Source organism: Gallinula chloropus, assembly GCF_964237585.1.
Source record: "Gallinula chloropus genome assembly, chromosome: 5".
Lineage (NCBI taxonomy): Eukaryota > Metazoa > Chordata > Aves > Gruiformes > Rallidae > Gallinula > Gallinula chloropus.
The window spans coordinates 8,175,991-8,200,208 of NC_140090.1; the positions used below are offsets into that span (position 1 = coordinate 8,175,991).

Genomic DNA, 24,218 nt, shown 5'->3' on the forward strand with positions numbered 1-24,218 from the left:
TTATCTTAATCCTTCCATTCACATTGTTCTTCCTACAGGTTTTAAATGCACCGCAGCCTTCACACCACTATGAAATCCTTTATTAAAAAAGAACATTGCTATTAATAGCAATGGATGAAACGTAATGCCCTCTGCAGCTCCTAAATCTCTACTTAAAATGGTGATGCTTTTTATTAACAGCACTTGTGAGTAATATGTGAGTTTTATTTTGTTTTAATAGTCATCCATAAGCTGGGATAAAAGAATAAGCATTGGTTCTTCGCTCCCAAGCAACCTCTCAAGTCCTGCAGATGATCTACCTCCAACTCGTATCAAGGAAAACCATATCTTAGAAGGGCTGAAGAAGTTGCAGAAGCAAAAAATACTACTTGAATCACCATCAGTAATATCAAAATGGGGTTACAAAGATTGCATGAACTCTAATGAAGGAATATATTCCCCTGGAGTTAAGTGTGGCAGCCATAATGAACAGATGCACTGTAAGCCCTTGGAAATGGGAAGTATTTGCATTGAACATAACAAAACTTTCTCTTATGATTCAGATTCACACGATGATGCAGATGACGACTCTTCGTCCTTACTGTTGCTGCAGGAAGTACCAAGCAAAGACTGCAGGACCTATTGTAACAAATTAACTCATAGCATTTCTGACAGTCTCTTTGACTGGGATCCTAATAGGAAACATTTGCCAGAAAGAAGTTCATATTTTAATTCAAAGGAAAGACCTGAAAAATTGACTAGTTTTGTCAGTGGCTTTCAGGCAGAAGTGAAATCATGCACCAGAGCAAAGCTGCCTGAGTTACAGTTAAATCAAAGCCATGCTAATGTAGGCTGGAAGGACCTTAATTTTCAGCTTTCAGATACTGATGACAATGAAGTCTTGGATGAATTGCATATAGAAAGCAGTGATGAGAAGAGTCCATCAGATGTATTAGCAACTCCTTTTGCTGAGAAGTACGCAAAGACCTCTGACATGCTCAAAGTCACGGAGAATTCTCACTTTGTATCTTCTGACAAAGAGGAAGACCAGATATCTGCTCACTCAGATATTAGACCAAAGACATGTAATTTCATTAAACAACAAAAGGTTATAAAAAAGACCTCTTCTGAAGAGTGCATTATGGTAATATTTGATGCTGAGGATGGTGAGCCTATTGAATTCAGCTCACATCAAACTGGAGTTGTCACTGTAACAAGAAATGAAATTTCAATCAACCAGCCACAAACTAGGTCCAGTGCAGAATATACTGAACTTATACCTCAGGGAATAACTGATTTGCAGACAGGAACCAGTGCCAGAAACTACACTGCTTTAGAAAGACCTGAAGATGAAACCAAGAAAAAGACCCTGGAAGATAATACAGGGAATAAAAATACAGTTGTCACCGTGACCTGCAGTGAATCTTCACATTGTGAAAGAGTGGCACTGCAAAATTCTCCACGACAAAAACTAGTGAAGCCAGTGTATGATGTATCATGCAAGACCAATTCAAGCTCCACTGTGCATGCAGTAATCAATCAAAAGCCAAACGTGACTAAAATACCCAGCAGAGGTAAATTTTCTCCACAAAAAACTGCAATGATGGAGGGCGAGGAGACACCTGCAGCTCAAATAGTGGGCCCTGCTACCCTTGAAAAAGCACCTGGTCTGCCACCTGTAAAGATTTCAAGATTCAAAAAGGCACAAAGTCCACCTCGTCATTTTGACTCAAAAGTTGACTTCCAGGTTCCAAAGCCCCCTGCTCACCCCCTGCCCGGCTTGAAACGTTCAGGTAGAGCTGATGGGTCAAAGGACCCAAAGAGTCAGAGTCTAGCATCACCACTGTTGCCTCAGCACCTTATAGAGCCCAGTGACTATGGAGAACCTCCAACCAGAGACTTTCATTGTGATTTAGCAACTGTAGAAGACCGGTCACCATCCCCACCCCTTCCTCCAGGCAGGTCAACATCCCTCTTGATTCGGCCAAATTATGCTCATTCACCACCTATATCAGTAAAGGTAGGAGGAGCTGGTCCTAGTGAAACAGCAAAAAATATACTGAAATCATCACCACTAAAAGGAACTGTGAACTCTGGCTTTCATAATCAATCTAGTCATGAAATGAAAGCAAAAAATGTATCTGCTGGGGCCAAAATTGAATTATCTTACCTCCAAGAAAATGCAGGAGCAATTATGCAAAATAAATGCGTGTCTCAGCAGCCCCATAGTGCATGCCAAGGACTTCCCAAAGTTTCCACAAAGCAAGTCTGCCCAAAACCCCCTAATCAGCTGGGTCTCCACAGGAATCGTGAATTTTCCCACACGGATGTTCAAACACCCAGGTCCTTTTCTGTAGGTTGTCCATCATTGGAAACAACTTCTTCACAAGATGCATATTCCAGCAAAAAAGATATTTCCAGCAATAGTGGGGTGGATCAGCCACAAAAGATGCCAGACATTCTCCCTGCAACTCCTCAATGTCATTCAACAAGCACAAGTGAGCCTTTACTGTCTCAGGTAAACAATTCCCCGTTGTCAACACTGTTTCATGGTAGTGACAATGCACATGCTACTCAAAGCTCTAATGAGAAAGGAATGAAAACCCGTCTCCCAGTAGGACTGAAATTATTTGTCAAATCTCCCCAACTTCTCCGAAAGAGCTCTACTGTCCCAGGGAAGCAGGAAAAAGACAGTATAAATGCAGCTTCCAAAAGTAATGTGAGTTCAAGTAAGTACAAGCAAAATGAATCTGTATGTGTAACCACCAGAGATGCAACGGACGGGGAATTAAAAGACTCCAAGTCTGATGCTGAAGTAAAAAATAATTTTACTGTGGGATTTAGTATGGACACAGCGTCACCTCATTCACATGAAAGCTGCAACGTGGTGGTAGACAGAGGAGATGGATTAGAAAACAAATTAGTTAAGAGATCTGTTTCATCTAGCAACAAGTCACACTTGAAGCCAGCTCTGGGCATGAATGGAGCGAAAGCTCGTAGTCAGAGTTTCAGCATTCATACAGGGGAAAAGCCATCTGCCCCTGTGACAGAAGGACTTGGAAAAATACGGACTCAGATTATTACAAACACTTCAGATAGAGGAAATTCTCTAACAAGGCAGAACTCAGCCATGGAAGGACTTCAAATCAGAGCTATTCCTGGCTCAGCAGTGACACCAGAGACTTTTTCATATTCTCCTAAAACCACAGAAAATTTGTACTCTAGACAAAGTTCTCTTGGAAATACGAGTAGTTGCAATATCCAGCATGGAAGCCCGAGCAAGCTGCCTTTCAGATCATCTCCAAAAGTAGACTTGTTTCACAACACCTCAAAGTGTGATGGAAACAAGCCGTTTTCTCAGAGAGATGCACGCTGTCTGTCTGTCCAGAGTGAGAAAAACACTGAAAGTTGTAAACAGGAAGTTCCAAGTAAAAAAACTGTTCTGCCAGCAGAATTGGAGTTAGAAGCATCCGCTGCTGTATCTTCCAAACAAATGTCATCATTTCAAAGCTCAGATGGAATAAAGTGTTCTCACAAGCTGGAACCAACAAAGTCACGAAGACAGCAAATGTCTTTAAAATTAGCAGAAAGCTCTGAGAAGGTTACCACTGGTTTGAGTTCACCAGCTCTGCAACCTACAATAGAGGAGAAAGTCATGTTATGCATCCAAGAAAATGTGCAGAAGGGCCAGGGGCAAACCAAATCTCCCACTGCAGAGACTAAGCAGAAGACTGGGCCCTCTATAGCTAGTTGGTTTGGCTTTCGGAAGAGTAAGCTCCCAGCACTGAGTAGCAGGAAAACTGAGGTTCCCAAAACAAAAGTAGAAAAAAAAGATGCAAAAGTTTCAGGATTTGGAATTAAGCAGGCAAAATTAGACAGAAGAAAAGAAAAAAAGAAAACTGAACAACACTGTGAAATAGAAAATGAGATTAACAGGAAAACAGACCACGGTGACATCTTAGCTGATGTCATGGAAAGCAAAATGATGAGACCTGCACAAGGCACGCCTGGTGAGATTGAGTGTGAACAAGTTGAAGGTTCCACCACAGCTACCTACTCACCAAAAGACAGTTTTATGAAAGAGCTTTTGAACAGGTAAAACTCTGGAACACAATTTGGGGTGTGGTGTTGTACACTGTAGCAGGCTGTAGGTAACGCTGTCCGGACTTTAAGCTGTACGGGAAAAACATTAATAATGAGATGATAATTTGGTTCACGTTACTTTGTTAACCAAACCAATGGTCTTTGAAATTAAAGAATGGCAAGTTACATCCAAGTTGATAGAAATTTAAATTATTCCAGGAATCGAGAATCTAGGCAGATGGTGTGTAAAGATAGAGGATAATTAGGAACATGTTTTAATATATTCCATCTTCATGTATTGTAACCAGCAAACATATATTTGGTAACTAGTCCAAATTAATTACATTTCTAGCCACCTCAACCTTTGGTCACAGAAGAACTTAGCAATTGCTATACTGTGTTTTCACGTTTGCCCCACAGCAGTCCCAAATATAATATAAATCATTATACGTGAAAGACTAAATTGATATACTACCTGAAATTGCAGGTGACAGATTTGATCAAGGCTAGTTAGAAACATTTATCACTCAAAGGTCTAGAGACAGAAAGATACAGAGAGGTTACTTTAAACATTAAAGGAATGGGAAAGTAGAGTGATTGAAGAAGGGCAATGTAATTTATCAGAGGAATCACTCTCTACCTGCAGAGTTGATAAGAAAGCAGCTCAGCAGACAGAAAGTGGATCAAATAATGTTTCCTACAGGAGTGTGTCGAAGGGCAGCTCCCAGGGCTCCTCTCTTCATGGCAACTCTATCAGCTCTCAAGGAAACCACAAGAAAAACAGCAACACAAAGGCTGATATGGAAATGCAGAATCAGACCCTGGTAAGTGCTTTAGTACATGAAAACATTATTACCTTCTTTTTAACTTCTGGATGTGTTCCATATTGCCAGAACAGACAAACAGGATAATAACTGTTTATATATGATAGAAAGATTTTGTGTAGCTAGAGAATTGTGAATTAATACAAAAGTTGGCAGCTTGACTATAGGCCAGATTATACAGCTAGCCATGAAGATCCTACTGCTTCTGTTGGCAGTTCAATTCCAGTGGAGATATATGCTCAGTGATGCTATAATCATGCTGTAGTAGAGTGAAATAATAGGACCATTTGCTGCTTTTTTTTATTATTATTATTTTTCCCTGAAAATTGCATGCCAGTGTTGAACATTCCTCTGAACATTACAGAAATCATTAAGCCTACGAAGTGCACTTCTGGTGGAGAAAAGGCAAACTATTTGACCATGTTTGGGAATATTTGTCACTTAAGAGGGAATCTTTTAAAAGCAAAACCATATATTTGACCCATTTCTCTCATTGTACCATGGAAAATCTCCCTGTTAATTCACTGTAGCTTTATGCTTGAATAAGGTACTAACTACACTTGATACTTCAGTTTACTCAGAGAGTAGGAATGCTGCAAGTCAGAAGAAAAATTTTCCATTGGCTGCTAGATTCTGGTTCTTGAAAGGTTATGTGAGTGGTAACTTTTCTGCATCGAGGTGTAGACAGGGGCTAGGATTGTAGCTTTAAGTCAGACTGAATGGTGCCCACCCTTGTCAAGCTTCTAGTAATTAACCTTAGAGTTTAGTGAACAGTTTCTTGCCCAGCAAGGGCCTTTCCCATGATGTTTTAAAGTCCAAGTACCAGGAGAACAGAGATGTTTGAACTGGCTGAGCATTCTTTTCTCATCCATTGTAGCTGTTTTGACCGTATTGTTATGATTATTAACAATATTTGCACTTTTCACAAAATAGTCTGAAAACTTGTGCCAAATATAATACTGAACATGAAGTTGAGGCTATTACTGTTGTTCTGATAAAAGTGAGTTATTGAGGTACATCACATGCAACTATTTCATCTGAGAGAATTTAAAATATGAACTCTTAGGGATGTGTTTCAAGGGTGAAACAAATTTCAAAAAGCATCATAATGGGAACTGGAAAAACTCTTAGCTTAGTGCTGATGTTTGGGATGCTCAAGGTTAAAGTATCCCACACATAGTTTCAACTTCAGGCAAATAGGTTTTTTCACTTTAATGCAGTTGTCTTTCCTAAGAACACCTACAAGGTCATTTTTTAAAACTTATGGGGAACGTATGCAGAATGAATGTATTGGGAAACTTTTTCCTCCTGACTCCTGTGGTATCATCTCTTCTTTGAAAATGTAGATGTCTCCTGCATTATAAAACCACAAATTATAAGCATATCTAAGGCTGTCCTTGTAGTGTCACTGAAAGGAAAGAGAGAGAATGAAAGTCTGGAAATGTGCAATATGCAGGAAATTCAATCCAACTGATCTAGAACTTTGATAGCAAAGCAGAGCCCCTTATCAGAGCCACTCAGTTTAACTATGCCCCATTTAATATGGTCCTGACAGCTTAGGGTATATCTTCACTGTACAGAAGTACAAAAAACTCTATGCCTCGCTTCTACAATTTCTTTCTAACTTACTCTTTTCTAATGCTGCAATAATTTGCTGTGCTTTTTGTCTGTCATTTTGTAGAAGTCTTTCTAAATGCAGCAGTAATAGTCATTTTGAACTTCAAGTGTATCTTCAAGAAACACTTTATCAGGGAACTATGAAGATTGTCCTTAATATACATAAATAATGCAGAAATGCTAATTATACTGTATGGCCTTTAAGGACGTGTTTAGTCATGTGGAAAAGTCACCTGTCCTATACTATATGTTCTTTTGCTTGCTTGGAATCAAAAGTAGTTTTTGCATTGTTTTTGAAGATTAAGTTGCATTATATGCTTCATCTTTGTGAGTTTCATATTGTGGTTTTTTGTGGCACCTGAAGGAAATATCTAGTGCCAAAAGACTGAGGATATCTAGAATAATAAGATTAAAAATATGCTTACAGTGCTTAATGCTAACTTATGAAAGAGATATACCTTAAGATTCCACAGTATGTGATATTTCATCTTGTTCTCCAAACTCCTACAAGCAAAACAATGGAAAATCTTTAAATTCAAGGATTATGCATCCTATTACTATCATTTCCAGTTATTCTTTGGTGTCTGCTTGCTTTGAAGCAGATAGCAAAGGACAGATAGCTGTGACTGACAGCAGTTGCATGTGGTAGAATGGCCCATTGTGCATTTTTTTTTGCTTGTAAAGACAAAATAAATGTATAAATCTTTTAAAAAACCATAATCTGAGAAGATGCATTCAGTCACACGGGTGTGGTGCGGAAGCTGCTGTATTTAAGAACTGCATGTGATATGTATACAGCTGCTTTAAATCGTAGCCATAACATTTCTTAACACTAATTTTCTAAAAAGTTTTTCCTTTAAAGGTTATTTAATTTTTTATTATTAAATCTCTTCTCTTATGATGTGCCAGGTAGAGACTTAGGGCACTCTTGTGCAGTAGCATACGCACCAATTACCTCTGGTTTCTGTTCATGCAAAGAACATTATTGCTGCCTGCCACTGAATTTATGGAAAAAGCAATGTTCCACCAATGGCAGCCTTGTGCACTCACCTTCAGAGGAATACGCTTCCCGTTAGTGTTCATCAAAAAAGCACTTTGCTCTAAAGGCCAGCCAACAGAAATACATAATCCTTTAGCCCACACCAAGGATATTCCACATTCTCCAATACTTTTTTCATGTCCTTGGCTGGAGCTTAAGGTGAGATAGAATCATTTTTGTGCTGCACTGCTTCATTTCATCTTTGTGATTTTATTACAGCCCAGTGTAATTTAGAAAAGCCATGGGCTTTACTTTGTGAGGTGGAAGCGTGGCACCAAAATCAAGACACCAGGAGTTTTGTATAGCACTGTCTGTCTGCAGTCTGTGTGTTTGGGGAATACTCTGAGATCTATCCTAATATTGTGAAATGTCACATCAGCAGCAAGCCACAGACCGCCCTGCAGTCTGCAAATGTGAGAGATTGTTCTACCCGTAATTCGATGCCAAACGATCATATACTCCCCTCTTCATTTTCCATAGCCTGAAGAGCCTCATTTCGGAAGAAAAAAGACATAATCAAATCCCTGGGATTAAGGGATTAGAAATGCATGTTTAGAAATCTACAGAGCGAGTCTTTGGTGCCTTGCTGAGGCTAGTCTCAAGAGGTGAAAGGGGCTGCTTGTGTAAGCCAACCAAGCAAATATATACCCCAATCAAAGATATGTCATGCAAATGATGATAAATCCTATTCGTTTAGATCACAGAACGTATTTCATGTTATTGTGAACGTGCTGTTAGTGTTTTAAAACAGCAGAGGGTGATTAACAAATAATTGAAGATCTCTTGAGATATTGAAAGTTATTTTTTTCTGCAGTGCTGGCTTCCCTTCTCTCATCACCCTGAAAGTATCTTCATTCCTGTTTGATTTATATAGCGTGGCAGAAAAATATGTCCCTATATTTGAATTATGGCTGCTGATGACATGTAATGGAGAGGGTTTTCACTGCATGCTAGGAAGATACTCAGGGTATATATACACTTAGAAAATAGTCAGAAGAACAGAGCAAAACTGTGCCTAGATCTGAAAAACAGAATATCTAGGGGATTTGAATAACACCTACTTGAACGCATAGCAGCTCTTAGTGTGCACTGCATTCTTAAATGAAGGTTTTCTTTCTGTTTGCCTAATAAATGCTTTTAAACAGAGGTGGAAACAAAAATGCTAAAGTTCAGTGTTTGCAAACAGAACTAGATACCTCATGCACATAAAGTTCACTTTTTTTAGCATAAAATCTGAAATCTGGTATTTTTAAAGAAAATAGGAGATCAGAAGACACAGCATAATGCTTTTTTTTTTTTTAATTGCATCTTCCAAGGGTATTTTTGGACTGCTGCATATTGGCACTTCGAAGGAAGTTGAAGTTGTTATCATTAGATATGGGTCACTGAAGGGATAGGCTACCTACTTCCACTATTAGTTGCCCTATAACTTGACTCTGATTTATTTCTGAAAAGATTTTTTGTAGTTATAATGAAGCAACCTAAACAGTTACAGATGTTCTTCACTTTTGTTGTTGTACTATGTACAGGCTAAAGTAGTCACAGAAAACCTGCAAGAAGAAGAAGAGGACACCATGACAAGGACTACATGTCAGAGTCATGTGATAGGTACAAAATTACATTTTATGCTGAATTTTATTGCTGTCTCAGTTCTTGGGAAAAAAAAAAAAAAAACCAAAACCTGTTTAATTCTTATTCCTTCATTTTCTTGTCCACCCAATGTCAGCTTTAGGGTTCGTTTAGCTCTGGTCCTGGATAGCCAGGTTTCACCAACTATATAGCAGATGAGTACATACTATTACCAATTGTGGATCAATGCAATGCTTGACAGAAGAGCTCTGAATCTGTGAAAGTTCAGTTCAGTCTCCAGAACCAGTGGGTTATATCTAAGTGCTTAACTCCAGGGTTGTGGCCATGGCACATTCAGAATGAACAATACAGGGATGCAGTAACTGTGTCATCAGGCCTTGAATTAGTAAAACTCAGAATAAAGTTCTGAACAGCAGAATAACCACTGTGATAAACTAAACTAGAAGGAATAGCAAACCAGGTCTGTTTGGAAGACCTTAAAGCTGTTACTGAAAATAAAGTTACCTTTGCTCTATGCTTTTGAGGAGGGCAGCACCATCTGCCCTGCATGTACTGATTTTTAACCTCAGGACTTGTTAAAACACTTAATAAGCACCAGAGGACAAAACAGAAGCTTGTCTGGGATCTGTGCTAGAGTGATACGTCACCACTAAAAGGAACTGACTCTGAATGAAAAAGATTCTCCTTTAGCAAGTTCCCTTTGCAGGCAGAGGCTGCAGCAATAGGTAAAATCTGATTCCGTGTTTCCAGGACCCTGTAAGTGATTTTGCTAGCCAGGAGCTCTTTCATTTCACTTATACTGTCAACTCAGCAAGCGAGGCTAAACAGAGGTGTCATGTGGAAACACATTTCTTTTTGGGGTTACAGGAAAATGTTTACATGCTTTTTAGACTTGTACCTCTTTTTCAGTCCCAAATGCAGCCAAATAAACTCTGGCTGTCTCACTTGCAGAAAAGATGCCTGAACTCTTCCCTCTCTAATAACCCAGCCATAACTTGTCGCCCTTACACCAACTAAATAGCAAGATCTTTGAACAATGCAGTGTAAGACAGAGGAGATTCAGTGAGTGGGTAGGTGCTAGCCCTGAAAAGATAAGTACAAGCTCCTCACTCTGTGAATAAAGGACTTGATTTCTGTTCCTAGAAATTGCCCGAAAGAGAATACCTCCCTTAAGATTGTTCAGAATTGTTTTTCCTCAGACTGAAATGTGTTTTGCCTCCACCCAAAAATTCTGAAAACTTTTAATTGATGTGAAATGTTTGGGTTTAATTTTTTTTAATCCAGATACTAGACAGGAAAAAACCAGCTGTTTGGAGAGCTTTCTTCTGAAAAGAATGCAGTGCTTCCTTCCTTCCTTTCTTCATCAGTGTAATTGGTGGTTGTGGCTGAGACCTAGTTATATATTTTGACCTATTACTTTGTTACTGGGTCCTGTAATATGTCATGCACGTGACTTTTGAGGGTGTTAATATTTTACTTCTCCCACAGGCACCAAATCTGAGTCTCTGGCTGGATGTAGTGGTTCTGGAGCAGGTTGACTGGCATTCCCCAAAGCCAGATTTCAGTGTGCCTTGGGTTCATGATGCCCTCATTTAGCTGGAGGAGGTCCTCACTGTGGGTCCAGCCCTCCTGTGCACCAAAGTCCTTTTTTGCAAAGAGAAGACCTTTCTCTTCACTTTTTTCAGGGCTGATGACATAGATTAAGTGACAGGTAGGTCTGTGACCCAGGTCTATACAAGTCCACAGTATGTAGTGCTACAGAGATGCCAGGCACTGCCCTTGGGGAAATTGTTACAGCCCTTACAAAGACCTTTCCATCGTCTGAGCTGTACCAATTACAAAAGCTTCTTCTTGTCCCTGCACAATGCTGTCTCTTAAAGGTTCAGTGCACGGTACCAGCTATCCCTGTTGCCTTGTCAGACCATCTAGAATAACTCAAGGAGTTTGCTCTGAGGATCTAGATGCTAATGTCAGGAAACTCCTTGATGATGGGAGACGTTATGTGCAGTAGGTAGTATTTGCACAGTAAAAATAATAGAGGTCTGAGGAAATGTTAACATCAGCACAGTGAGTCTAAATGCAGAATGTACCAGTCATTACTTATGTCAGCAGGACAAGCCCAGGCCTGGGAAATTAAAAGCACAGATCTAAGTGCACTTCCTGCATATTCCTACATCAGTATCTTGCTGTGTTTTCCATCACTCTCTTCAGGATGTATTTCATCTTCCACTGATACTTTTGCTGCTGTATGTCCTCATTGTTCTTTGTGAATAGCAAGAGTTTCTAGGTCTTGTTCAGATTCTTTTACTGAATCATAGAATCATAGAATGGCATGGATTGAAAGGGACCCCAAGGATCATAGAGCTCCAACCCCCCTGACACAGGCAGGGCCACCAACCTCAGGCCTGGATCTACACAAGGTTGCCCAGGGTCCCATCCAACCTGGCCTTGAACACTTCCAGGGATGGGGCATCCACTACCTCTCTGGGCAGCCTGTTCCAGCCCTTCACCACTCTCTCTGAATTCCTTGATACCCATTCTGGTGTTATTCTGATACAAAGGTTTTCACAGAAAGTTGTTGTTGGTGTTTAAGTCTGAAACTCTGCAGCTTTAACAAACTTTCATTTGGAACATTTCCTACATCAGCTTGTGACTTTTGGTCAAATCCATGCACAGGGAAGAACTGTGAATATTATAAAGGACTTGGTCTGGAGGATTACCTGAGATGTGAGAGACAATTTGGCTTGCTTTGTTGTCAGGTCCTAAGCTTCTGGTTGTCAGAAGCAGAAGGCAATAAATGAGAAAGGATGGCTCTGTAAATGCTATGCCTCACTGCCATCAAGCATATGAGAGTGAGCCAGGTCCTTAGTCTGATCAAAGAGGGTGGTTGCTCAGTCCTCTGAGCAGTTCATGTCCTGATGGAGGCTTTTGATCTGTTGTTTTCATGGAATAGTTCCATAGTGTCGGGGGTTCTTCCAGAACAGGAGCATCTTTGAAATCTGGAAAATTTCAGTGGGCTTTAAATTAATTTCTTACTGCATTCTTCACCATCATGACCAGTTGCTTTAAGAAAACAAACTTCACTGTGATTTTGTTGCTATACTTCAATGGGTTTGTTTTACTGGTTTTGGTCTAAATTGTTAACAAAATAGAGCTGAATGTATAGAAGATGCAGAAAAGTTAAGATTAACCAGGGAAGATGTTCTTTACTATGGTAAGGAAGTAATAGGAGAAGCACATGTTGCTGTAGTTGTCACATCAGTACTTCCCAGTTAGCTAATAAAGAAGATACATATAACTGAACAGTCTTCAAGGTTGGTATTATGTAAGATAGTGCTGGTTCATCACTTCCTAATAATGAGATACTCCTGGGTGTGTTAAACAAAAAAAGTGTAAAATGCCAGGTGCTGGGTTTTTAATTTATTGTCAGTTGTTGATCTAAACAATTTTAAGTGTTTTGCTGACACTTTGGTTTTGCTAAATTGAAAGAAGAGGTGCACAGTAATATAAAATCTCCCTTCTAGTATACCTGTGTCTGGCAATTTACCAGACCCCATGTTTGAAAGCTGCATGATAATAATTTCTTTGGATCCTGTTCCCTTTTCTCTGTCACCCCAACTGGGTGCCAATTCACTAGAGAAGGGAGTCCACATTGAATATGTTTTTTGCTACTGATGCACTCAAGCTTCACACAAAAAGCAGTCTCAGCATATGTGCACCAGTCTAAATAAGCTGAGAGGTGTCTGAGAAGGTTTCAAGTCTTCTTAAATTTGTACTCAGGTTTCAATACAAAGAAAGAGGGTTTTTTTTCCCAGATATTTCTATGCATAAATATCTTTATTCACTTCAGTGGATTTCCAGTGGCCATTCTACCCTCAGCAGTTCCTAAATGAATCAAACAAGCCCTTCTGATCTAAAAGCACTGAATTTCAGACAGTACATGAAAGTATGGACTAATTGTTTGTCTTTTGAAGTTATCATTAATATGTCATTGATTAAACAGAAAGGCCAGGTTCATTTGTTAATAAAAGCCTGTTGAACTTTGACATCAGGGACATCACTGCAGGTTGGTTTTTGTTGTCAGAATGACTTCACTGGTAGAAATAATTTCTTAAATTTTGAACAGACCCACAATTTGCTTAAGCATAGTGAGGGCTCTAGAGACCAAACACAAGAATTAGTAGTAGCAGTCCAAAATATATCTGGGTTTTGCTGGTACCCCTCTACTCTTTCCCGGTAAGGCCACATCTGGAGATCTGTGTCCAGTTCTGGTCTCCCCAGTTGAAGAAAGACAGGGAAACACTGGAAAGTATCCAGATGATGAGGGGACTGGAGCATCTCTTGTATGAGGAAAGGCTGAGACAGCTGGGGCTGCTTAGCCTGGAGAAGACTGAGGTCCGCTCAACACTTGTAAATAACTAAAGGGTGGATGTCTAGAGAAAGGAGCCAGACTCCTACCAGTGGTGCCCACTGACAGGACAAGGGGCAACAGGTACAAACTGGAACACATGAAGTTCAATATGAACATGAGAAAAAACTTACTTTGTGGGTGATGGAGCACTGGAACAGGCTGCCCAGAGAGGTTGTGGCATCTCCTTCTCTGGCAGTATTCAAAACCTGCCTGGGCACAATCCTGTGCAACATACTGTAGGTGAACCTGCTTTAACAGGCAGATCAGGCCAGATGATCTCCAGAGGTCCCTTTCAACTCCTGCTGTTTTGTGAATCTGTATTATCTGCTCCACTGGAAGGACAAGATGCTACCTACTGAAGTTGTATGGGGAGTATATTCTCTGAGGCAGGCTGGGGCTAGAATCCACAGGCAAAAGATTCATAGGTTTTGGAAAGAAATTTACTGTGACATTGACCCATATTGTTTGTTTGGAGTATTTCAGGTGAAATTCAGAGCCAGGAAAAGATTATGAAGATAAATGTAGTCAGGATTTTTGAAACTTTGAAAAAAGACTTGGGTCTAATTTTTGTCAAATTTTGGTTAGAGGTCCAGGTCAGTTCCTCAAAATTGATTCATCTAACATTAAATGGGAACCTTGTAGATACTGGCATTTCTATAAAACAGAGAAAATACCTGCAGATTCTCTAAAGGGTTTTGAAAAGGCTCTAGCTAGATAGAGGGTTGGGCTTCCACGTATCAAAGCAACATTAAAAGTGCATTGTAGACTTCACTGCTTTGTGCTAGAATAAAAACACACACTGAGGTCAAGGGATTCTTTTGTAGCTCTGCTGTAGCCCAGCACTCAATTCCATTAAAGTTCTTGATAATCATCTGCCTTATAGCAGCCTTTATCATCTTTTTTTTTCCTACTTTCCAAGAACAACCTTGCAGAAAGATTTTACAGTTTAATTTAAAGGCAATCCAGCCAAAGAAATGAGGGTTTGTCTTTTAAGCAACTTTTGGGGGATTGGTCTTCTTTGGGGAACATTTGGTTGCATTCCCATGATTCCTAATGTTCCAGAAAGCAAGTGTTTGTATTTTTGATATTGTGTTTAAAAGTCCAGCACCATACATGAAGAAAAAGTGATCAAACTACATTTTCATTGCACATTTTGCAACTCGTAGGTTTTAGCTAAGTAGCAACTTGATAGCAATTTACCAGGTGTACTGATCACAAACGTGGGACACATTATATGTTATAGATATGAGAGGGTTTGACTTGAAATGTCAGCATTATAATTATTTGTATTGAGGTATCAAAATACTGAAGATTATAGCCTTATCTGTGTATTCCAGTACTGTTTTATTCAGCACCCAGTAGCCGTACTGTGAAGCTATATATATGATAATAAAAACCCCACACTTCATAAGCAGAGCTTTCTATCAGAAGGACCTAACATTCTTTCTAGTACCCCAGATAAATTTGTTTGACCCCTCTTTTCCTTCTGGTTCTTCTGTATGGTTTTCCCACAGATACCCATTTAATGCCCAGGCATCCTTCTCTCACCTTTGCCCTCATGTTTGTTCACCTGCATAATTTAGAACTGGTAGGCACTCTTTAGTGCTTGTGAGGTGCCCTGCTATTGCTCATTATCAGACTGCCCACAAATCTAGACTGTGATACAGAGCCTGCCCGTTTGTTTCCATGCCAATACCATTTCTAATCAACAGATGGTTGCTCCAGCATCATCTGCCTTTTTTTTTTCTCTTGGTTTCTTTCTGAAATCTAGAGCTGATGATCTAAAAACGTATGTTTCAGATTTTATTTCTGAATGTGCCATTTAATGTACATGCTCATAATGCTTAATTGTAAGTTATCCAATTGCCTATTCCAAAGCTTGATGAAAACAATAGCCGTTCATCTGCTTGTTTAATAAGCCTGCCCTAAGCTTCCAGTAAAAGAAGAAAAAGTACTGGACACGCTGCTCTGCCAAACAAAAAGACTGGAGTTTATCCACCATTATACAAACTACTAAAACTTTGGGTGTTTTTACTGGAGTAAACACCTCTTGAATTCATGTTTTCTCATTCTCAGGGAATGGAAATAGATGTGAAGGAAACAAGCCTGATTAATGTGGTAAATACATTAAGTCTGACATGCATCATCCTAAAACATGTCCATTAAGCCTGACATATTTGAGCAAACACATTTACATTAAAGAATGCTCAAAACCTGGAGACAGATTAGGTGAGGTCTGTAATGAATTACTGAGATAAATGTAACCGAATAAGTGACAGAGGAAAGATGGTGAACAAATTGATCTGCATTACAGCCTGTGCATTCAGGAAAGAGAGGTGATCCACATCGCTGTGGAGAGGCAGAAGGATAATCCAGAAGTTGCTTAAATGTCAGGCAAGTCCTTGGACTCCTCTAATGCATTTAATGAAGAACAATATTCAACTGAGAAAATGTCTTTTGACCGCAAAAGAAATCCTGTCTTGTCATGAAGTCTCAATGCCTGAGAAAAAAACTTTTCACTGTCAGCATTAATTCCTTTCATCAGGCCATTGATAGAAGTTGAGAAGAACCATTTAGCAATCACTTCATCAGTGATACAGGAGTTGAAGCATTCATCTACACAAGATCAGATAAAAGGAAAAGTGTTTGGTTTAGGTTCCCCATCACCACCCAGTGAAGCTGTGGAATACCTAGAAGTCTCCACACGAGAGGCTGCTGCCTGTAAAAGCCATCAAACAAAGCCAATTATCACCAAATCCATTTCCAACCTGGGTCTGTTCCTGTTTCAATTCTGCATGCTCAAAAATGTTATGTTTTGATATCAGGTTTTAGATTTTCATCAATCTCCTGTACAGTACATGAGCAGTGGTACAAGTATGCATGCATGCATTTGTGCATCAGTAGCAAAGACAATTTCTAAAGCCCTGTGTGCATTTGGAAGCTGAAAGGTGGGTGTAGCTGCTGGCTGCGTTGCTTTCATAAGCATGCTTCCTGGGCTGGAGCTTTGAAGTGGGACTTCGCTCTAACAGGCAACTTAACAACATGCTCACTTGCTATATCTAACTGGCTTGGATGTTAATCCAAAGGACTAGGCTCACAATTGCCAAAGCAATGATGATTTGATAGATAGTAAAATTAGCTGCTTGGCTCTTGCAACATCAGGATCTAAACTAGTTCATTTAAAAAAAAAAAAAGGTAATAATCAAAAAATAGCCTCAAAACATAATGCCATAAGTGGCCTGAAAGGTACGGGAGAGACCCTCACAACCTCCTTATGCATCATGGTCTCACATTCCTCAGGATACTTCAGACAGGAGGCATGTGTGAAAGTGCATAAACAATGCCTCTGTCAGTTCCTTAAAGTTCATGCCATTTCATGCCTTCATCTAATACCACCAAAGCATTTACATTTTAATGCAATTATCAAGCATTGTTCTTCCCCTTTTGTACTTCAAAGTCTTAATAATCTCATCCTTCACTACCGTTGAAATGACTTTTGTCTCAAATTTACTTTGTTTTCTGAACCAGAGGAGCTAAAATGAGGTATCACTGAGGACAAATCTTGTTTCATAACCAGTAGGCATTGCAAGAACAACTGATGCTCTTGTATGTTGAAACATACCCCTAGATGGAAGTCCTACTCAGGGACTTTGTCAGTTGAGTTTTGAATATATTCAAGGATATTGTTCTAACTCTGTCCCTGACCAATGCACCGTTTCACGTTCTTACGCTGCAGTGTTCGTGTTACTGGAGATTTGGGGAGGCCGTGATCTTGGGTGGCCTTTCAGGGTGGTGTGGACCAGCATTCTGAAGTGACTCATTTACCATCCCAGGACTTGCTCATAAGAAACACCTCACACTGATTAAATATCTTCTCCTACTCAGTTACTCTGTGTATTTTCAGCAGATTTTTATTAGTGTGCATTTTTCATGTGAGTGAGGTGAACAGGCCACTCTGCAGAACAGAGAGCTGTGAGAGGAACAGCATTACGTGGGCTTGGGCCACTAGGAATGAATGGTGTCTGCTGTGCTGTGTTCTTGACTTCCATTTGGGATTTGAGTGTTTTGCAGGGATTAATTTTGAAATGATGGTCTGAAGGAGTCTATGATATTAGAGTAAAACTTTCTGTGTATTTTCCTAATTGTTACTTATGTACCTTCAACATGACAGAGAACCTTGACAATGTGAATAATAAGAAACTAACATCCATTAGTGTCTTCTAATTTCTGTCAGCTTACCTTCTTCACAGTGTGGCAAAGACAAATCATTTCTTTGTACTTGAAAAGATAGTACACATAACACTTGTCTAATTGCCAATTTTTCTGCAGCACTGCCACAGCCTACTGTCTAGCTTGTCTTCCTTCTGTGGAGAGAATTAATATTGTGGATCAACACTTCCTTATTAGCCACAATGATTTGCTGTTAATTTCCTTCTTCGTCATTACATTTATTCACCCAGAAATAACCAAATTTTATCACTAGAACAAGAAGTGTGGCTCTTTATACGTTATATATAGGATACAGTGTAATTATTATTCAAGATATTAAGATTCTCCTGGTCTCATTCAGGCTTAAAATGTCAATTAAATAAGATGGCCAGGTTCTTCAACTCTCAAGTTAATGCTGCTGTGTTGATTTACACTACTTTACAGCCTGGCCCAATCTGTGTTGGGTTTTATCACTTAAACCAGGACTGTGCTTGAGTATCATAGTACATGCCAAGTATTCTCCATAATAGTTTGAGTCCTTCTATTTGAAACTTCTCTACATGGGGTTTGCTTCTGGCTAGGACCATCTGTACATGTGTGTATGGAGCTTCAGTCATGCATTCCCTATTTGCACTAATTCATGTACCTGGCATACAGCTGAGGAAACTGGAGACCGTTTTGAAGGAGTATGTGGTGAGGTTTTCTCAGCATTTGTTTCAGCTGTGCTCACGTGGACTTTGTGCTCCTTTTCTACAATGACATCCAGTAGAATTTTTATGAAAAATAAATTTTCACTTGAATTATCAAGTATATTTGAGCTGTATATGCATATGCCTTTCCAAATACTCACTCTGAAAACAGTGTGCCTGTTCTCAATTTTGTTGTCTTTGCCATTTTTAATTGAGTCTGAGGAGCTTTGATTCATGTCTTCAGTCAGAGACCTGAACTGTTGACATTTAATTATGCAATTAGCCATCACAGCATATCATAGACAAACAGGATGGGTAAAAAAAAAAAAAGTTGCTATAATAGAAAAGAATACTTCTAGAGTTAGTGCTTTGGTATTAATGCTAGGTGAACTTGAAAATTTCTCAGTGTTTGGACAACCCACTATGAGGAAAAGAAAAAGAAATCAACAAGTACATTTATGGTGAGTAATTTCCCTACTTCCTGTGTTTACCATTCAGAGGGATCTGGTGTGTTGTTTCAGAATGGTCACTCTAATGGTGTTTTAGAAACACCATGTAATAGTACATACAATTATTTTTTTTCTTCCAAAAATAGACTTGCTGAAAAAAGTCTCTGTTAGTTCTTCTGGCTTCAAATCACGATGGTTTCTTACCAGCTCCTGCTTCCATGCAGTACGTTTCCCAGTGATTCAGCTGGTTTGGAGGAGCTGATGTCAAGTACTGAAATGTAAAGATTATATTTCACCTAAAAGTTACTCAGAGCTCTCTATGCTCATTCTGTTAATGAGTTTTCACTTCATTAATTAAGAAATAAAATCAGTCTGTTTCAGGTGTGCACATCTATTTGTAACTGTTTATTAGTAGCACCCTTAAGTAAAGCCATCTGCAGGGCAGAAAGTAAATTATTAAAAGCTTCATTTAATATTCATGTGGCTTTAATTTCAGACTTTTCTTGTACTAATAAACAAAAAGCAGTGATGTTACTAAAATAAATATAGTATGCTCTCCTGTGCATTTGCAAAACACAGAGCTTCCTATGCACTTATAAATTGGTCTGTGTTTACCAAAGAAATCATTTATGCTTAAAGCACTGTCACTAGTCCTGTCTGTTGGGAATAGAAAATAAAGTACCTCAATGTGAGTGAAACCAAACTCCAATTTATAAGAGAGTTGCTTAAGAGCAGGTAAATCAGCAGTTCCATCCAGTTATGCTTAAATGTTTCAAACAGACTAGTCAGTGAACAGAAACCCTCAATGGAGCAGCCAGACACCAGCAGCAAATGCTCCCATGGGTGCTGTTTGCAGCCTGTGTACCCGAGATGCCAAGTGTGGCCTCTTCTCTTTTGTAACTGTGATCTAATGCAGTTATTCCCAAGCTAACATTAAACCAGCTACCTCTAATAATATTAGCAAAAATAACAACCTCAGTGTTTTGCCCAAGTATTTTGCAATTTGCTATTAAAATAGGTAGAGTAGAAGTATTTTTACACAAGCATTATTCATTCAAGTGATTGCTGGTTGGCTCCATACTGGTTGCCAAACTCCTTGGATCTTTATCCACACAGTGTGGCTGTGTTGTGAGGAGGTGCAGTTAGCTCTGTGTTTTAATATAAAGAGGGAAAGAGATAGAGATAGGTCAGTGGAAAAAGCATGGCTGAGGCAGCCCTTAGCTTGCATGTGTGGTAAATAATAAACCCTCCTTTCTTGGGCTTTGCTACTTCTCAGTACAATTTCAGAGCATCATGATATCTTTTCTGTTAAGAGAACAGCAAATGAAGGAAACCTTCCATCTATGCCTTGAGTGAGCAATCCCCAGTAAGATGTTCCATCCTTGTTGGCTCCCAACCTTTACATTTTAGAGCATTAAGGGAAAAAAGAAGGCTATTTTGTCAGTGAAAAAGCCTGGAAAAGACGCATTTCTACGTTGCAACAGATCTGTTGCCTACCTTGGATTCACACCTTGCATCAGATCTGAGGACTTTTCAATCTTCTCAGCTGTTACTCATCTGTAAGCGTTTCCTAAAGATAGTTGGAAATGTATAAGGTTGATTGGCAAGTGCAGCAGTGTAAGCAAGGAGAGGCAGGAGGACATGCAGCTAGAAAAGGAGTAGCTCCCTGAAGTATTTCTAGGTTGGCCTTATTGTCAACCAGGCTGCAGCTGGACTGCACTTAATTCACAGTTGCTTAATTATCTTTTAAAGTTGCTCTTTGTAGGAATTTTAAGTCTCAAGATTTTTCTAATAGGACTAAAATTGTATCTGTTTCTAAAATCTCTTCTCCTGAGAACAGTAAGAAGATTTTTAGGAAGAAGGCATAACAGTGTCATACAGAGAGATCATCTCAGATGTCATTGGTTGTGGGACATCCCCAGGTGGAAGCTGCATGTAGACCTTTGTATTTAACAGACATAGAGGAACACAGAGCAGAAAATTCCAAGAATTACCCAAGTTCTTTTTCAAACTAGTGAAGTTTTGTTCTCTGTAATAACCCTCTTCCAAGCTGTTTGCCACCATTCTTTCCAAGCTTGCAAGTAAGGGATGTAAATGCCTAGAAGGGGATGGGAAGTGCTTACTGGGGAAAAAAAAATCTAGCTAACTGCCAAATTGGAGTGCAGGATTATTAGTACTCACTAATAATTAAAACTAATGTTTTGACTAAATAGTAGAGTTATGGGACTGGAATTGAAATGAGGCAGCAATTAGCTGTTTCAACTCATAAAATACCTTTCATAGATGGGATTGTGGTCATGGAAAACTGTGAAGACAACTGTCAAACTATTGGACAAATGACATATTGAAGTTGGTGGGATTTGCAAAAAAACCAAAAGCTTGACTGGGAAGAAGCAATAGAAGGAACACTGAATGTCATAAAGTATGTATTTATTGTGCTTGTTACTTTTATTATTCTAATAAGTATAAATTGTAATCCCAGATTCAAGCAGCCGTGAATGGATTTCACTTGTGGACCCATCATTTGAAAATGAGCTGCACAGTCCTCCTCCCATTTACCCTTCCTTAGAATGCATTAGAAATAATTCCCTTTCACTGGTGCAGTACCCATAGGAGCATCCTGGCTGTGAAAACTTGTGTCTTCTCTAGTTTTAGCTGGGACAGCCTTTGGGTTTTTTCATTTTGCATACTGGTTTTACTTCAGATCTAGATAGAAAACAATAATGCATTCATCTTTGACTAATTGGATCACATTATGGTGTAACCCCAGAAGGAATAATCTACTTAAAATTGACATTGATTTGGCAGAAATACATTCAATTTTTTTTGTGGTTGCTTTAGCATTGCAGATGAAGAGAAGGATGTGCAAATAAAGAGATCTGTTTTGCCATCTGTAGTTTAAGTTCTTCCTGCCAATGCCACATGTAGCTTAAAGATGTTTATTAACTGATAAAGCAATTTTGCAGAGACCTGTTTACATTTGAAATATTACTCTGAAAAAAGAAAAAGTATTAATTAATAATCTGGCATGTTTCAAAATACTAGAAAAATTATGCTCCCTCTGTGTTTCAGAAGAAAACAACTACATGTTCTCTGGTTCCCTGTGTCAGCTTAGTCAAAAGTCTTGAACTTTCTAATGCAAAAAAGGTAATTTGTTAGAATTTGGTTTTTTTGTTACTGATGATAGATACTCCTTGAAGAAAGCCCATTCATGCAGTGTTACATCTCTCTCAAAACCTTCTTCCAAGGCTGTAGTGAGTCTGTAATTCTGAAAACAGCTTGCTAGAAATTTCCCAGTGAAACTGTTCTTGATACAGAGCTATTTTTGACTGATTTTTTTTTCCTGAAAATGTCTGCTTTCTGTGGAAAATTCTGCTGGTTACTCACAGGTTTCAGCTGAAATTTATGTCAATCATGTGCAGTTTTGTAGGCCAAAACTTGAAAATTTATGTGAGGAAGATCTCAAACCAGCTGTAGTGGTGAGCACAGGGGAGAATGCCACATTTTTCATGATGGGATGCTTGTTTGAAATAAAACATGTCCCTGTACTCCTAGCATTATACATAGAAAGCCTGATGGAAGCAGAACTACCAGTGACCCTTTTGATCTAAAATACAGTTGTCCTCTGTGTCGCTGTTTATTTTTAATGTTAGGATAAGTTTGACACCAAAGTTAAGTATAACATACACACTTCTGAAATTTTGCCACCTCCAAATAGAAACTGTTTGTGTCAGTCATCCAAAGCCTGTTTGCAGTTAACTGCATCTGGTATCCATCAGTGTGCTTCATTAGCAACATCATGGTTCTACCTGGTGGGGAGTAGCTGAGGTTATTGAGCTGCTTCTGGAAATCCTCAGGCTGCACTGAGAGGCAGATGCCTTCTGTCAGTCATGGCACAAGTTGGTAGAAAGGCAAAACTTTACTTATAGCATGGTAGGACCTGTAAGTTCTTCTCTGTGTGCCGACATCCAGAAATGTTCTCATCTTCTTATGTTTAATTCAAAGTGGGCAAATTGATCAACTATTTTGAATGGCATTATGTATGCACATAGGGCAATAGACCTGTTTCATAGAATTGCTGATGCTTTATTTTAGCTCTGTGGGTAAAATTTTGGGTTTCTATAAAGTTTTTCATGGATGATTTGAGCATCATAATAAAACTCACATATTGTTTTAAATAGATGGTCAGAATAACCACAGGTGAATATAAAGAGGTCTTAAAAGTACATCAGTCCCTATGTAAAGGAAGACTGGTGTGTGATTGGTGAATACACTAAGCATCTGTGAAACTCTTTTTCAGATACAACATAAAAAGACTTTATTAGAATGTGAATCTTTACCTGAGGAAGTATTTTGAAACACTCTACAGATACTCAGTTAAAGGTTTGTTTACAGTAACCTGTGGCATTTTATCCCCCTTAGTAAAAATATCTTTTCACATTCCTAAGGAAATGGATATCAGAAGCTGTGTTTAAGAGCTGTACCATCACCTTATGTCTTCTGTCATATGAAATTAATGAAATCTCTAGGACTCAGCATAGGTTTGCAGAATCACAGAACGTTAGGAGTTGGAAGGGACCTCGAAAGATCATCTAGTCCAACCCCTCTAAGTTCAGCGCTAGAAAGCATGACATGTACCTGTCCTAAGAGAGTGACAGATTTTGCTCCATTGCTTCTTTTGAGTAATACCCTATTTTGCAACTGTTGGTGTAGGACTTGGCCTGAGGGAGGCTGGACCCACGTTCCTTGTGTTGTGCTGGAAGCAATTCCCTTCATCATAGCTGTTCTATGTTTTCTTTTATTTTTTCCCCCAAATTGATTTTCCTTTCACATGTGGTATATAAAACAAAGAACAGAGAAGGGAGCTACACAACAATGTAAAACAGCATGGGACCAGGTCAGGCTGCTAGCAATGCCTCTGAAGGATCACAAAAGCAAGGTCAGCAGTCAGCTTCCCTGTATATTTTCTCCCAGTTGCCAGTGATTTGTACCAAGGGTGGTTTTTGAGGTAGAGGTGGTGAGGTTGTAGTATCTTTCTGGCAAATGTTTCAGAAGAAATTAAAAAGTTGAAAAATCATTGGGTTTAATGATTTGTTGCTGGTATTTAAGATGCGTTTGTAAATGTTCTATGCTCAGGAGAATACCCTAAAAGACATTAAAGCATTCTAGATTGTCAGTTCCTGTCAGTGGGCTATGTTTACTTCAACTCTTCAATTTTTGCATTTCAGAAGAAGATATAAAAAAAACTGTAGAAGGAGCTGCTATTGTAACTTTTCCCATTTTTAGAATTCGTTTTACCTACCAGCCTGAGTACATGTTCCTTTCCAT

The 24,218-nt window shown here is 39.1% G+C and overlaps 1 protein-coding gene across 1 annotated transcript in view; it reads left to right on the forward strand.

The window, feature by feature from the left end:
- Positions 1 to 24,218, forward strand: part of NCKAP5 (NCK associated protein 5) — a gene marked incomplete at its 5' end in the record, with an annotated part of 361,891 nt that overhangs the window by 300,322 nt on the left and 37,351 nt on the right. Inside the window, 3 exons of the mRNA XM_084264849.1 lie at positions 221 to 4,074; positions 4,709 to 4,886; positions 9,072 to 9,150. Of these exons, the coding sequence (XP_084120975.1) occupies positions 221 to 4,074; positions 4,709 to 4,886; positions 9,072 to 9,150 (4,111 nt within the window). The remainder of the gene's footprint in view (positions 1 to 220; positions 4,075 to 4,708; positions 4,887 to 9,071; positions 9,151 to 24,218) is intronic.